Source organism: Sceloporus occidentalis, unplaced genomic scaffold (assembly GCF_023333645.1).
Source record: "Sceloporus occidentalis isolate IW3139 unplaced genomic scaffold, rSceOcc1.0.p SCAF_9, whole genome shotgun sequence".
In the NCBI taxonomy this organism is placed as follows: Eukaryota; Metazoa; Chordata; class Lepidosauria; order Squamata; family Phrynosomatidae; genus Sceloporus; species Sceloporus occidentalis.
In genome coordinates this window covers 27,302,576-27,317,597 of record NW_028316989.1, presented here as the reverse complement: position 1 = coordinate 27,317,597, position 15,022 = coordinate 27,302,576, and the positions used below count along the sequence as shown (strand labels likewise).

General features: G+C 43.3%; 1 protein-coding gene across 6 annotated transcripts in view; it reads left to right on the top strand.

The window, feature by feature from the left end:
* Window positions 1-15,022, top strand: part of LOC149307116 (talin-2) — a 125,707-nt gene that overhangs the window by 72,856 nt on the left and 37,829 nt on the right. For 5 of the 6 annotated variants that reach the window (XM_089538214.1, XM_089538212.1, XM_089538215.1 and 2 more), the window contains exons 20-34: window positions 271-437; window positions 1,026-1,154; window positions 1,948-2,061; window positions 2,790-2,903; window positions 4,073-4,207; window positions 5,024-5,152; window positions 5,854-5,956; window positions 7,491-7,699; window positions 8,505-8,624; window positions 9,428-9,625; window positions 11,132-11,271; window positions 11,909-12,002; window positions 12,407-12,496; window positions 12,851-12,973; window positions 13,857-14,000. In XM_089538214.1, coding sequence (XP_089394340.1) covers window positions 271-437; window positions 1,026-1,154; window positions 1,948-2,061; window positions 2,790-2,903; window positions 4,073-4,207; window positions 5,024-5,152; window positions 5,854-5,956; window positions 7,491-7,699; window positions 8,505-8,624; window positions 9,428-9,625; window positions 11,132-11,271; window positions 11,909-12,002; window positions 12,407-12,496; window positions 12,851-12,973; window positions 13,857-14,000 — 2,009 coding nt within the window. The remainder of the gene's footprint in view (window positions 1-270; window positions 438-1,025; window positions 1,155-1,947; window positions 2,062-2,789; window positions 2,904-4,072; window positions 4,208-5,023; window positions 5,153-5,853; window positions 5,957-7,490; window positions 7,700-8,504; window positions 8,625-9,427; window positions 9,626-11,131; window positions 11,272-11,908; window positions 12,003-12,406; window positions 12,497-12,850; window positions 12,974-13,856; window positions 14,001-15,022) is intronic. The other variant, XM_089538216.1, reaches the window with a different exon arrangement.

Sequence of the window (15,022 nt, the reverse complement as noted above, 5' to 3'; positions counted from 1 at the left end):
ATTTGTACTGTCCATATTTGGGGAAGTCACACTCGCTGAGTCTCAGAAAAAGGCAAAGGCAAAAAACCCTGTGAGTAAATCCGGCCATGATAGTTTCACATTTCCATAAGTCAGAAATAACTTGAAAGCACACAACAACAACTGCTGTGTCTGAAAAGATCCAACCAGAAGGAACTTATGAGCCCCAAAACCAGTTAGGGACAACTGAAGGAAGATGTTGAGGGATAAAGGAGAGATAAAAAGCAAATTTTTAACTCAATACCGTTGTAGGTGAAATGGTACGGCAGGCCAGGGTCCTAGCGCAAGCGACTTCAGACCTCGTGAATGCCATGCGGTCGGATGCCGAAGCAGAAATCGACATGGAAAATTCCAAAAAGCTTCTGGCGGCGGCAAAACTCCTGGCCGATTCGACAGCCCGGATGGTGGAAGCCGCAAAGGTACCCGAGCCAAAGCTGCTGGGTTGGAGGGAATTGGAGACATAAAATTTCCAGAATTATTAAATGCAGGAGGGGATTTTTTTTTTTACTGTTTCCTTGGCAGTTAACAGAAATGTGCATAATGTGTTTTCATCACTTAAAAATGATGTTTTACCCCATTCCAAAGCTTGTGCTTGTAAACCAAAGCTTTGGCCATTGTCTGCATTTTTAAGATTTGGGAGCTCATAGACATGCTGTAGAAAAGATCAGTAAAATGGTGAATCTACCCTGGCTTTTAGCCCAAAGTTTAAATGAGCTTCCCAAAGTGCTGAAAAGTATCCCAAAATTACATTTTTTACCTTGGATAGCTCATTTAATGTATGGAATAAAATGCAGAACAGGTTCACTTTTGCACTCTGATGATATTGTAGCCTTACTTTTGTGGCTCAGTTAGCAATACAGCAAGAGTGAATTACACAGGGAAAGCCATGGCTGCTTCTCTTTGCAAGTGCAATAGTCAGCAAAAGCATTATTGCAAGTGGTTCTCTCAATAGGTTGTCCCAAATTTTCTCATGTCTTTGAGGATTTTTAATGTGCATCTTTTGCTAGGGAGCTGCAGCAAACCCAGAAAATGAAGACCAGCAGCAGAGGCTCCGAGAAGCGGCCGAAGGGCTGCGGGTGGCTACCAATGCGGCTGCTCAAAATGCCATCAAGAAGAAAATTGTGAATAGACTGGAGGTGAGATTGCAGCTAGGGAATCAATCTCTCCTGTCTTTTCTTATTTCTCATTTTTCATAGAACATAATAGCTTCAACAGTTGTTCATACAGTTTGCCCTCTATATCCATGGATTCTTTATCGATGCATTCAAGCATCCACAGCTTGAAAATACTAAATATATATAAATATACAATTAGGCCGTCTGTATTCACAGATTCTTTATCCACAGATTCAAGCATCCATGGCTTGAAAATATTAAAAATATATATAAATTCCAAAAGGCAAACTTTAATTTTGCCATTTTATATAAGGAACATCATTTTACTAAGCCATTGTATTTCATGGGACTTGAGCATTATTATTATTATTATTATTAGTAGTAGTAGTAGTAGTATCCCGCTCTTTCCCCAAAACTGGGACTCCGAGTGGCTTCACAACAATAAAAAACAGTACAATTAAAAACAGAAAAAAGTACATTAAAAATGAATTAAATTATTAGGATATTAAACCAGATACAGTAGTTGTTAAAAGAATAAAACATGTTTTAAAAAGATAAAACTATATATATATAAAGCTTCTTTATACACACACACACACACACACCCCTTAGGATTTCCATAAACTGGACACAACTTGGAGGCATGCAACAAGAACGGGTTCCTCCTAATATTTAGATAAAAGATGCAGAATCCTTACCCTTATAGATGTTTTGGACTACCATTCCCATAATCTCTTGCTGTCAGGCATGTTGGCTGGAAGTAGAAATAAATGGGGGATACTGGCTGGAAATAAAACGTGTTTCTTTTCTCCAGGTTGCTGCTAAGCAGGCGGCAGCGGCTGCGACCCAAACCATTGCGGCGTCACAGAATGCAGCCATTTCGAACAAGAATACGGCTGCTCACCAACAGCTTGTTCAGAGCTGCAAAGTAAGGATCAGTGAAATATGTGGGAAACAATTTTAAAAAAGCAGGAAACAGGCCCCAAGATGCTCAGAAAGTGGTACTTCCATTAGCACATCTTTAAAAGAAAATAATGGGCTTTTTTACTAGTAAAACAGCCATCTTTTCAGCATCTTGAGACACCTCATGATAAAATTCTGTAGATTTTATTGGATGCTCTCTAGTTTCTGCTTTGTAAGCCTAGAATCCTGTTACAGATTCATGGTAGGGTAAAAAGTCATCATGCGAATGGCTGGACTTTCTCAAATGTTCTGTAAGTGTTCAAAGATACAGCCTTGTTAGTCTGTGGAATCAATTTGTAGACAGATCTTGAAGCACCTTTGAGACTAACTGAAAGTTGGCAGCATGACCTTTTGTAGACTTCAGTCTACTTCCTCAGGTGCATTTTTAGAAAGCTCATGCTGCCATTTTCTTTCTTTCAGTTAGTCTCAAAGGTACTACAAGATCTATCTACATTGTGTAAGTGTGTTATCCTACTAGGGCAGGGGTGGGCAAAGTGTGGCCTCTGGATCCCAGTTTCACAGCCTTTGAAGCACCCCACCAGGCTCCCAAAACCTCCCAACCCTCCAAATAGATGGATGGATGGAATTTTGATGTGAATCCTTTGGACAATTTCTACAGTTCTCCATGTTGCTGGTTTGTGGTTTTCCATTTGTGTCTTGCAATCATTCTTCCAACTGTCTCTCCTTCTCTAGAACGTAGCCGATCACATCCCGCAACTCGTCCAAGGTGTGAGAGGGAGCCAATCCCAGGCAGAAGACTTGAGCGCTCAGTTGGCCTTGATCAACTCCAGCCAAAACTTCCTCCAGGTACTGCACTCTAGAAGAACCATCAAAAAGATCGTTGATACTTCTAGTTTAATTAAATCAAGGCAATGGATGCAGAATAGTGCAAAGGCACACCCTGGCAGCCCATCTGTGGCTGGTCAGTTGGGGTGGCATGGGTTTGCCACCGGATGCTATCCAATTGTTTTTATGCGTCCCCAGCTTGTTGGGAGCGATTAGCTTACACATTGTAAATCTCTTAGGGAGTGCTTAAGTGCACTTTCTATTGCTATTGCTATTTATGTAGCCAAGGGAAAACCTCATCGTACAACAGTCAAGAAAATACCACTATAAGCCATAAGGATTCCAGGCAATATTGTATTGTTTATGTTTAATAATAATAATAATTTGTTTTATTTATATACCGCTATTCCAAAGATCATAGCGGTGAACAGCAAGTAAGCTAATTAGCAAGTAAGCTAATTTGCCCCCAACAGTCTGGGTACTCATTTTAGCGACCTCGGAAGGATGCAAGCCTGAGTCGAGCTTGGGCCCTTTTGCTGGTCTTGAACTCGCAACCTTGTGGTTTTGAGTGAATGGCTGCAGTACAGGCATTTAACTACTGTGCCACCAGGGCTCTTTTTGGATGTGCCCTGTCCAGAAAACTTGGGTTGCTATTGCTATTGCTATTAGTAAGTATTTATGGAATCTTGAGTGCTGTAAATAAATAAACTGGAGGCATGGGAGGTATGTTGTCCTGCTTCCCATCTTCATCGAGGAGAGGAAAGAAACCTTGGGTTTGAACTCGCTGAAATATTCCTTCCCATAAATGGTAAGATGAGGATTTGGAGTTGCAGAATTGATTGGCAGCCAGCATGGCATAGTGGTTTGAGCATTGGACTGTGACTATAACGTAAACATTATTATCGGCAAATAAGGTAGTAATCTGCTCAAGAGGAGAATGTTTATAGAGATGAGAGGGAGAATACGATTAAGGAACTTTTATTTAGGAGATGTATAGAGGTAACATTATAGCAGATAGTGATAGATGTCCTCTATCCAAACTGTAGGTGGTAAATCATTTTCTCTCACATTAGCAAAAAGTATGTCGCACACATGTGCACAACCTGTATACTTCTGCAGACAAAATGGCCGTATCCAACCTCAGTTGATAGCTCCTCTGCTTCCTTTTCTTTTTGTTGTCCTTTCAACAGCCAGGAAGCAAAATGGTAGCCTCTGCCAAAGCCGCTGTGCCAACAGTAGGAGACCAGGCAGCAGCGATGCAGTTGAGCCAATGTGCCAAAAACTTGGCAACCAGCCTGGCGGAGTTAAGAACTGCCTCTCAAAAGGTAGGTGATGGATGCCCAGACTCTTGCGGTGCATTTTGAGAGTGATTTTGCAGGCTGGGAGACTCTTGAACCTGTCGCTTTAGACTGGGGATGGGGAACATATGGACCGTGATCCACATACAACCCCAGCTCTTTTTTGCAGCCCACAGTTTTTCAACATTGATATCATGCTTTGTCATCATCACAATGAGGAAATGTATGGTTGTGGGTGTGATCTCTGATGCTTCATTCACATAGGTACCAATACTTTTAATGTGTTGGTGCCCTTGAAGCTGTGTGAAAAAGGGAATGTCTTGTTGATAATGGGGGAAGGAATTGATGATGATGATGGTGATTCCTGAATCTTTTTGTTCTGAACTGACTTTATACAAGTGTTTCACTGCTTTAACTGGTTAAAAACTATCCTGTTTTGACTTGTTTAACATTGTTTTTAGACTGCATCTACATGGCAGAAATATTGCAATCTGGCACTGCTTTAAGTACCATGGCTCAATGCTGTAGGATTCTGGGTTTTGTAGTTTTGCGAGATATTTAGCCTTCTCTGTTGGAGAGCTCTGGAGCCAAAACAAACTACAAATCCCAGGATTCCAGAGGATGGAGCCATGGCATTTAAAGCAGGGTCAGACCACATTATTTATGCAGTGCAGATACAGGCTTAGTATTTTATTTTATTTTTTTAACCATTCTGCTTTGTTTTAAAATGATCATGTTAATTTTATTGTATGTCACCCTGAGATCTTTAGGGCAGGATATTAATATTTTAAAAAACAAATAGTAAGTACATTCAGGGTGTGCTTTCATCTCTTTTGTGGCTAGGCGCATGAAGCATGTGGACCCATGGAAATTGATTCCGCCTTGAATACAGTCCAGACTCTCAAAAATGAACTCCAGGATGCAAAGATGGCAGCTATAGATGGGCAGTTGAAGCCCCTTCCAGGAGAAACGGTAAGCTAGAGAGGATGGGATCGGATGCTTGTGATCTATCCTTGTGCCCTTCAGAATAACTATTCCATATGTGAAGTTGAAGGCTTTCATGGCTGGCATCCATAGTTTTTTGTGGGTTTTTCAGGCTATGTGGCTAGAACATGGCTAGAAACTCTGCTAGAACATGGCCACATAGCCCGAAAAACCCACAAAAAACTAACTATTCCATATATTTGAGGTTACCAGTATTTGTCCCATTCTCTGATCAGCCAACAATAAAACTGTAAAGGCTGAGGCAGATAAAAAGTCCAAAGAAAACTCAAATAGCCATTGTGTAAACTGAGATCAACTAAGAGTTGGCCAATGTGATGCAGTGGTTTGAGCCCTGGATGACGCCTCTGGAGACCAGGGTTCAAATCCCCGATTGGCCATAGAAAACCACCTTGCAGAAGTCACACACTCTCAGCCTCAGAGGAGGTAATGGCAAATCCCTCCTGTACAAATTCTGCCAAGAAAACCCCATGGAAACCCATACTCTTTCAGCTTCCAAGGAAGGCAAGGACAAATTCTGCCAAGAAAACCCTGTGATAGGTCCACCTTAGGGCCTCCAAGGGCTAAACAGGGATTCGAACCCTGATCTCCAGCATCGTAGTCCAGCACTCAAACCACTAGGCCACGCTAGCTCTCCTTGGTTCATGTTACTATTCTTTTTCTCCATTCAGCTTGAAAAATGTGCCCAGGACCTGGGAAGCACATCGAAGGCGGTCGGTTCCTCCATGGCTCAGCTGCTGACATGTGCGGCCCAAGGCAATGAGCATTATACAGGTAAAAAAACAACCCACAACAGCTTCCCAGGGAAAGCAAAGTTCTTTATCATTGATGGCTTGTTATCTGTGGCAGATGGGTTATAACCAGCACACTGGGTCCCTTTGTGATGTTTTTGGTTTCTCAGGTGTGCCCCCCAAAAATGCATGCAAAATATTTGTATCAACCAGAGCCTGGGATGTTGTCGTCATTATTGTTTAAATAATGTTTTGTTTGCTAATTGGGGAGCACCATGTTAGGAATATTACTTTTTAGTGTTTTTAAAAAATACAGATACACCTCAGTTAAGAAAGCAAGATGTGTTCCAGGGCATTATTCCTTGAATGGAAAATGTGGTACCAGAGCCAGGGATTGCATGGAAAGAATAGAGAGAAGTTCCTGAATCGCAAAAAAAGAAGAGCTTTTTTCCATGTTCCAGGAAATAATACATTCCAGGAAACTTTTTATCCAGAACTAACTATATGCTTATGTGAAATGAAGTGCAATGAAGTCTTGGATAAGGAAACAAAAGCATCTTGAACCTTCTAGAGACCCTCTGAAAGCTTCTTCCAAAAATCATCCAGAGATGTCTGTCTTCTTCCACCAGCCTTCTTTCTGATAATTTCATTTTTCTGACCAAACTTTACGGATCTGTGTGGTTTTGTTTTGTGTTTTAACATGCTGGGGAATAGCTGGTAAAGCAAATATATCTATTTTTCCTCCTCTTTCTCTGTTTTTTGTTCACACATGTTCAGCAAGTAACTCAAAGGCAGCTGCTGTTTACCTTGCCTGTTGTTGGCATGCAAACAAAGCAAAAGTAGAATCCTCTAGAGCAGAATCCCACTTTTCCCCAGCTCAGGTTATACTGTTTTATTATTGTGGTTCCCAACTTTTAGTCTTCTGTTTGTTTTGGACTTCAGCTCCCAGAGGCCCCAGCCAACTTAGCCAACAGTCAGGAATGATGAGAACTGTAGTCCAAATCATTTGAAAGACCACAGGGTGGGAACCACAGTGCTGTTTAATGAAGGCATGTTGCTGCAACCTGACACTGAAAGGGTGTATCCACATGGCAGAAGTAAAGCAGTTTGACACCAGTGCAACTGCCATGACTCTGTCCTGAAGAATCCTGGGATTTGTAGTTTGGTGAGGCACCAAAGCTCTTTGACAGACCAGGCTGAACACTTCCCCAAACTGCAAAGATTGGAGGGGATGTGGACATGGTGTAGTTTGCCATGGCTTAGCAGACCACGCTTTCTTAGCCTCAGAGGAACTCAGTGGCGCAACCCTCCAAATCAGTGATTCCCAAACTTTGGCCTTTCCAGTGTTTTGGACTTCAGCTCCTAGAATCCCAGGCCATTAGCCAAGATGGCTAAGTCTTCTGTGAGATGAAGTGCAAAACATCTGAAGGATGAGAGTTTGGGAATCACTACTCTAAATAAATCTAGCCATGAAAACCTTAGGAGAGTGTTGCCATTAAGCTGGAGTGGACCCTAAGCCATGAAAGAGGAGCAAGGTTGGCTCAGTTAACCAAGGTCTTGATGCCTTCTTCATACAGGGGTTGCGGCCAGGGAGACGGCTCAGGCGCTGAAGACTTTGGCTCAGGCCGCCCGAGGCGTTGCGGCATCTACCAGCGATCCAGCTGCGGCACATGCTATGTTGGACTCGGCACGGGATGTCATGGAGGGCTCCGCCATGCTTATCCAAGAAGCCAAGCAAGCCTTGGTGGCTCCTGGGGACGCTGAAAGCCAGCAGAGATTGGCCCTGGTGAGAGCTCGAAAGGAGGAGGCCTTACCTTTGGTTTATTTATATCCTGCCTTTTCCCCAGTTTGGGATTCAGTTATTGCTGTTGTGTATAAAATTTGAGCCAGTGGACAGATTCTAGTACAAGTTGAAAATCCCTTCTCCAAAATGCTTGAGATCCAAATTGTTTTGGAGTTGAGATATTGTTGTTGTTGTTGTTGTTGTTGTTGTTTAGGATTTTAATAATGTTTTTGTCTGGTGAGCCGCCTTGGGTCCCATTTTTGGGAGAAATACAGCATAAAAGTTGATAGATAGATAGATAGATAGATAGATAGATAGATAGATAGATAGGAGTTTTGGAATACAAACAGCCTAGTTCATAATTTTACTGTATTTGTGGGGTTGGAGAGAAATGCTGCTGGAAAGAGATGTGTGAGGATCTGTGAAACAGATGGAGCCCAAGCACAGCTGCCTTGAATCCTATTTTGGGAGAAAGGTGGAATATAAATCCCATGAATAAATAAATAAACTAAAACAGTGCTTGGCCATGAATCCATGCCTCCCACCATTTCACAGACCCTTGCTTTTCTCTCCAGTCTTGCAAATACAGTGCACACTATACTACTTGCTCAAAAGGTTTTGGATTTTGGAGCATTTTGGATTTTTTGATAAGGGATGCTCATCTTGTATTATGAAATGTCCTTTTCCCTTGGCTGAATTGTAGAGGTTGCATTGTAGGTGCCTTGCAACAAAATACCATGTTTTGTGCATGGCCAGTGAATTCCTCTGATTTGTCTTTTGTCTTTCTTTAATCTCTGTGTCTCCCAAGGTGGCCAAAGCTGTATCCCATTCACTGAACAACTGTGTGAACTGTCTCCCTGGCCAAAAGGATGTTGACGTGGCCTTGAAGAGTATTGGTGAATCCAGCAAGAAGCTGCTTGTGGAATCGGTGAGCTGTTCCAGTCTTAACAACAACAATGCATTTTCTAAAAACGGCAAAGCCCTCTCCAAATGAAATTTTCTTTCAGTCCCAAAATTTCTGGCATGGCAGTAACTTAAAACTTCAACTAAACATTTAGAAGTAAGAGTTTAGGCATCTAAAGAAAAGAGGGAAAGCAGAGTGACCAAGAAAATGTGAACCCAGCAAATAGGAAGAGTTCTAGATGGGAATGATTTTCAATGTCTCTCAGTCTCCAGTGCTAAAAATTTTGGGAGTGAAAAAAGATTTCATGTGGGAGGCAAAATCTTTATCTGGAGGGACAGTGCCCTTATTTTGCCCCCCTTAGCTACATCCCTGGAGTTTATCAGACAAGGGGAATTGGAAGTATAATCCGATGGCAATCTGAACGCAATCATGGGGTTTAACGTTATTGCGTGATAACCCACTACATGCAAATTCGGGCAATGGGAAGTCAGTCTGAACACAATCATGTGGTTTTACATTATTGCGTGGTAGATTGCCACACACAAATTCGGGCAATGGCATGCTATTTTCAGGCAGTGGGGAGCCAGTTCGAATGCAATGCGTATTCACGTAATTGCGTGAAACTAGCGACTTTAAGTGAATGTGTTCTGGCCCCACTTTCTTTTCATTCAAATTTAAGAGAAATTCCTCCTTTTTGATAAACGACCCTATCTGCACTTTGTACCTCTAAACAAAACCTGCACATCAGCATCCTTCTTAGCAGAAGCCCTTCCTTTGAAACATCCTCCTATGGAGAAATATCTTCCTTTTTCTCCTTTCTCTTGCAGCTGCCTCCCAGTTCCAAATCATTCCAAGAAGCCCAGAGCGAACTCAACCAAGCCGCTGCCGACCTGAACCAGTCGGCTGGGGAAGTGGTCCATGCCACGCGAGGCCAAAGTGGGGAGCTGGCAGCCGCCTCTGGAAAATTCAGCGAAGATTTTGATGAATTCCTTGATGCTGGGATCGAAATGGCCGGGCAAGCTCAGGTGAGATGGCTTTAGCCCCTCACTTGGCGGCTGGTTAACCACTTTGAATGTCTGGCAGGATGGAAAAGTGTAGTATAAATGTGAAATATAGGTTGCATCTATCCTGCACACTACTTAAACAGCCATGGCTTCATGCTTTGGAATGTTTGGAGCTTTGTGAGATATTTAGTCTTTGTGATTTTTTGGGCCAATCATACCCAAAGCCCCCCAAATGTGCAAAAAACAACCCCATCCTATAGAATCCCTTGCACAAAGCCCCTTGAATGCACAAAAGCACATTGGGAGAAAACTCATCCATCAGTCTTTTCATTTTTCCTCCAATTTCTTTGTCAAAATGGCAATTGGTGACCCATCTTCACTTCTGGTCACTGTTTTGGAGGGAAGAAAGAAGAATGTGAAAGGATTTTGGCATACTCCTGGAGAGTACAGCCTTCTGGACATTTGAGGCATAATTGTCTTCCCCACTCAGTTGTAGTTGCAGCTTTGTTGCTGCTGCGACAGATAGACACCAAAATTTGGTGGCAGAATAGTTTAGGAAGGCTATAGGTTTCCCACCCATCCTTTAGGCTTCCAAACCTACCTTACTGCTTTGCACTGAGGTTGCTCATCACCATTTAGTAGGGGAGAAAATGCACCCATAATGAATCTCTCTCAAACCTTTCTGCTTGATGGAGAGAGATCCAGTGTTCCCTTGTCCCCCTCTTACATGACTCCCCTCTTTGTAAAATGGAAAGGAAGGCTTTTCTCAGTGCACAATGATGGTCACCATAATAGCTCTGGACTCTGCCCTCCTCTTTACCAGTGTGCTTGAGGATTGCCAACTCAAATGGTACCGATTTCAGAAGGTACCTTTGTCAGCATGGCTATGATGAGCTCTGTTACCACTTACCAACGATCAGCAGTGTGTAATGTTTGGGGACCTCAGCTTTGCAGCCTGGAATGTTGTGCAAAGACTCCCAACCCATCCGTCTTTTCTCTCTAGCTTGCCAGAATCCCCGCTGTGTTTGCCCACTTAAGGTGGTGTGCCATCTTTTTTTGTCCTCCTCACAGAAATGATATGCTTATTAAGCTCTTGCAGCGAAAGACACGCAAAACCAGCAGGGATGATTTCCCTGCTGCTTTGAGTGCATGATAGATTTTCCTTTGTCTCCTTGCAGTACCCGATTCCTGCTGTTTGCCAAGCAAGAGCGGGCTGGGTTGTGCCAGGCAGAGATGCCCACAAGCGAACAAAAGCCCTGTTCAAAAGTCCTTTTAAAGATTCCCCCTCCCTTCCCCATCACAGTTCTCTCTGAAGGGTCCCTATTGTTGAAGCCACTTGCTGCCTTCTGTGGGCACCTTTTCCCATTTTGAGTGAACAGAAATGCATATTTCTAGTCTGGCTCTTTCCCTTCTTAGTCTTAATCCAAGACCACCAGATTTGGAGCTGTGAACATATCCCTCTTGCATCCTAGTTGATTTCTCTCCCCACGTGCTAAATTCCCATCCAAATTTGTTCTTTCTGTACAGACAAAAGAGGACCAGATTCAAGTTATTGGGAACCTGAAGAACATCTCCATGGCTTCCAGCAAGCTGCTCTTGGCTGCCAAATCTCTCTCAGTGGACCCAGGTGCTCCCAATGCCAAGAATCTCCTGGCGGCTGCGGCAAGGTAAGGATGGATGAGGACCAGGTGCATGTGTCAGTCCAAATGGCCCAGGAATGTGGGTTTTTCCATGGCCATTAATCTGTTGTAGTGTACCCACCGCCCCTCTCAAAAAGCATTTCATTCATAAATTTTCAACACTTAATGGGACTGCATGTTTTCGGTTTGAAAACACACTGGGAGACCCATGTGCACATTAAGTCAAGATCTCTTCATCTTGCTTTAGAGCTGCAGTTCCCAGACTTTGGGCCTCCTGAGGTTTTGGGCTTCAGCTCCCAAAATTCATGACTGTTAGCCAAGTTGCCTGGGTCTTCTGAGAGCTAAAGCCCAAAAGACTTGGAGGACCAAAGTTTGGGGACCATTGCATGTGCAGAACATCATTGTTGTTCCTTCTGGACTTCCAGTTGGCCATGGCATCGCAGGAAGTCATTGCTAGCTAGTTGGCAAAGGGACACTTGGGCAATCATTATTTTGGGGATACTTCTGACTGACAGGAAGGACTTCAAAAGGAAAATTGATGAAGAATTACATTTTCAGCTCAGAGCAACCATTAAATGTAGAAAGTTGCCTTATGGCAACAATATCTCCATCTTTTGTCTAATCTGTTGGTCTTATAATGTGCCCTGGAAATCATATCTTCCAGGGCCGTGACTGAGAGCATAAACCAGCTCATCACTTTGTGTACTCAGCAAGCCCCTGGCCAGAAAGAGTGTGACAATGCCCTCCGGGAGCTGGAGGTATGTGGCATGGTTGTATGCTTACCATTCTTTTGGGGAAATGGTCTGGGACAGGATAGGCGGGTCTCATTTCAGTGATTTGGGAGGAGATTGATGTTGTTGTTGTTATTGTTGTTGTTGTTGTGTAGACTTACAGCAACCCTAAGGCAAACCTATCACGGGGTTTTCTTGGCAAGATTTGTTCGGCGGGGGGAGTTGGCTTTGCCTTCCTCTGAGGCTGAGAAAGTGTGACTTGCCAAGGCCACCCAGTGGTTTCTAGGGCTGAGCAGGAATTCAAACCCCGGTGTGCAATGTCATACTCCAACACTCAAACTACTACACTATGCTGGTTCTCATTTGGGTCAGCCATGTGGATACCAGCCTGATGCATTGATAATAATGGATGATTCCCTTTGTCCCTTTAGACAGTGAAAGAGATGCTTGAAAACCCCAATGAACCTGTGAGTGACCTGTCCTATTTTGACTGCATCGAAGGCGTCATGGAAAACTCAAAGGTAGCCATCATGCTAATTTTCTTTCTCTTTTTCATGTTCCTCTTCATAATCATTTACTCTGGTCATTGCTAGGGCATTTTAACTACTTTACATGTTATTGTTTCACTGCTAATTTTTTTCATTATCTGCACAAAACCACTGTTATTTTGTTTTGAAAAGCCCTCTGACTTTGCACAAAAGTAATGGTCTTTGCTCCTCAATGATGTTGTGCAATGAAATTTTCACCAAAAAAATCCCAAAATACCCCGAGAATTAGAAAATGCACCAAAAAAGCTCCTTTAACTTCACCAAGTGAGGAATAAACATTTGGAAAGAGATTATTTGCTGGAATTAACTTTTCCTCTCCTTCCAAAGGTCCTTGGGGAAGCCATGGCCGGGATTTCTCAGAATGCTAAAACAGGTGACCTTCCCGTCTTCGGTGAGTGTGTCGGAGTGGCTTCGAAGGCTCTTTGCGGTCTCACCGAAGCAGCAGCCCAGGTAACCCTCAGGTTCCTCATTCTTTAAAAAGAATATTTTCTCATTTGATGGATGGAATGATTAAGTTTTCACTCATCTTAGAAGAATTCTAACACTTGCAAAGCATGGCAGTGGAACGAGTCAGATGGGAGGCTTCATGTAACCCTTGGTGGGGTGTTGTTTTTGATGCCCTGGAGTGCTGTCTTGGTCTTGCGATTGTGCTGGGCTGCTCCTTATGTCTTCCTAGTTGGCCATGGTCTCAGCCCTGCTGCCATTTTAGCATGCTCTTTTGTACATGACTTACACTGTGGACCTTAAAATCTTTGACTACAAAGCGATAAATTATATGGGGGAATCGACACCGAGCCAGTTTAGTGAATGTAGTTTAAAATGGTTTTTCTTTGGCCCTGTCTGTATGGGCCAAATAAAATAAAACCAAGGTCACAATGAGGCACCCAGCCATGTGATAGACACTCTCAGTTTTGGGGTGACGCTTATGGTGGCACCACCCAGTGGCATGTATAGATAGCCGCCCAGTGATGCTCTGGAGTGTGGAGATAGCAAAGGGATTTTGGGACAGGTCTCGGACCATAATATTCCAGAAGCAGCCCAGAGTATTTTGACCGGTGTAGATCCAATCATAGATGGCATTGCAATAACCCAGATGGGAATGACCATTGACCATTATCTGCAAGATTCTAGAAATTGTGGGTCAAGTAAGGAACGTTTCCAAAATTTCCATTTTGAGTTATTCTTTTGGGGTCGTATGGTACGAATGCATGGGGAATGGGGAATATGAATAAACAGAAAAACATTTTGCTCCAAGAGTGGAAGGAGTTTGGTTTTTTGCACAATGCTTGAATGCCACCTCTGGGAAGTTACTCTGTCTTTGGTTTCTGTCTAGGCCGCTTACTTGGTTGGCATCTCGGACCCCAACAGCCAGGCAGGTCAGCAGGGTCTTGTGGATCCGATCCAGTTCGCCAGAGCCAACCAAGCCATCCAAATGGCCTGCCAGAACCTGGTGGACCCAGCAAGTAGCCCATCGCAGGTAACAGCTTACCTGGTGGAGCGGGGAGGGGGCTGTCCTCGAGAGATTTTGCCAGATCCACTTGGTGGATGTCTGGCTCTTGAGAAGAGGACCCTGGGTTTCCCTTGCCATTTTGCCACAGTGCTAAAGCGATACATCTCCAGTGTGAAGTCGGAGGCTTTCTTGGCCGGCATCCATAGTTTTTTGTGGTTTTTTCAGGCTATGTGGCCATTTTCTAGAAGAGTTTATTCCTGACATTTCACCATCATCTGTGGCTGGCAACTTCAGATGCTGGTGAAATGTCAGAAATAAACTCTTCTAGAAAATGGCCACATAGCCTGAAAAACCCACAAAGAAGATACATTTCCAGTTTCACACATGTAAAAGGGAGGCCCTGACATCTCCTGCAAAGGATTCAGGGATGCATTTCTTTGGCTTGGTTTCTCTCTTCACTGTCATTTCCAAAAATACATGTGCAATTTCCTTATCTTGGGTTCGTCATGAGACCAAACCGATGCTTAATCCTCATCCCTGATTCACCAATAGCATCAGTTTCCGGGCCCAGTACAAGGTGTTGGTTATTACCTTTAAAGTCCTAAATGGCTTGGGTCCAACCTATCTTCGAGACTGCCTCCTTCCATATAATCCTCCCTGCACACTTAGATCCTCAGGAAAAAACTTGTTATAGCCTTGTAAAACAAGGCTGTCCACGACCTCCCAGAGGACCTTTTCCGCTATTGCCCCCAGATTGTGGAATGGCCTGCCGGATGAGATCCATCATATTACCACCCTAAATAGCTTTCAAAAAGCTATAAAGACAGATCTCTTTCAGCAGGCCTTTCCTGAATAGTCCCCTGGCCATCAGAAGGAAAATCAAATGCTGACCTCTGACTTCACCACAGTTTATTGAATTGTTTTTAAAGTATGTTTTAAACTCCACACTGTTTAATTGTATTTTAAGGGGTGGGTGGGTTGGGGCTTTGGACTGTATATTTTAACCTTGTAAGCCACCCCGATTGCATTTTGTAGAGAGGCAGGATATA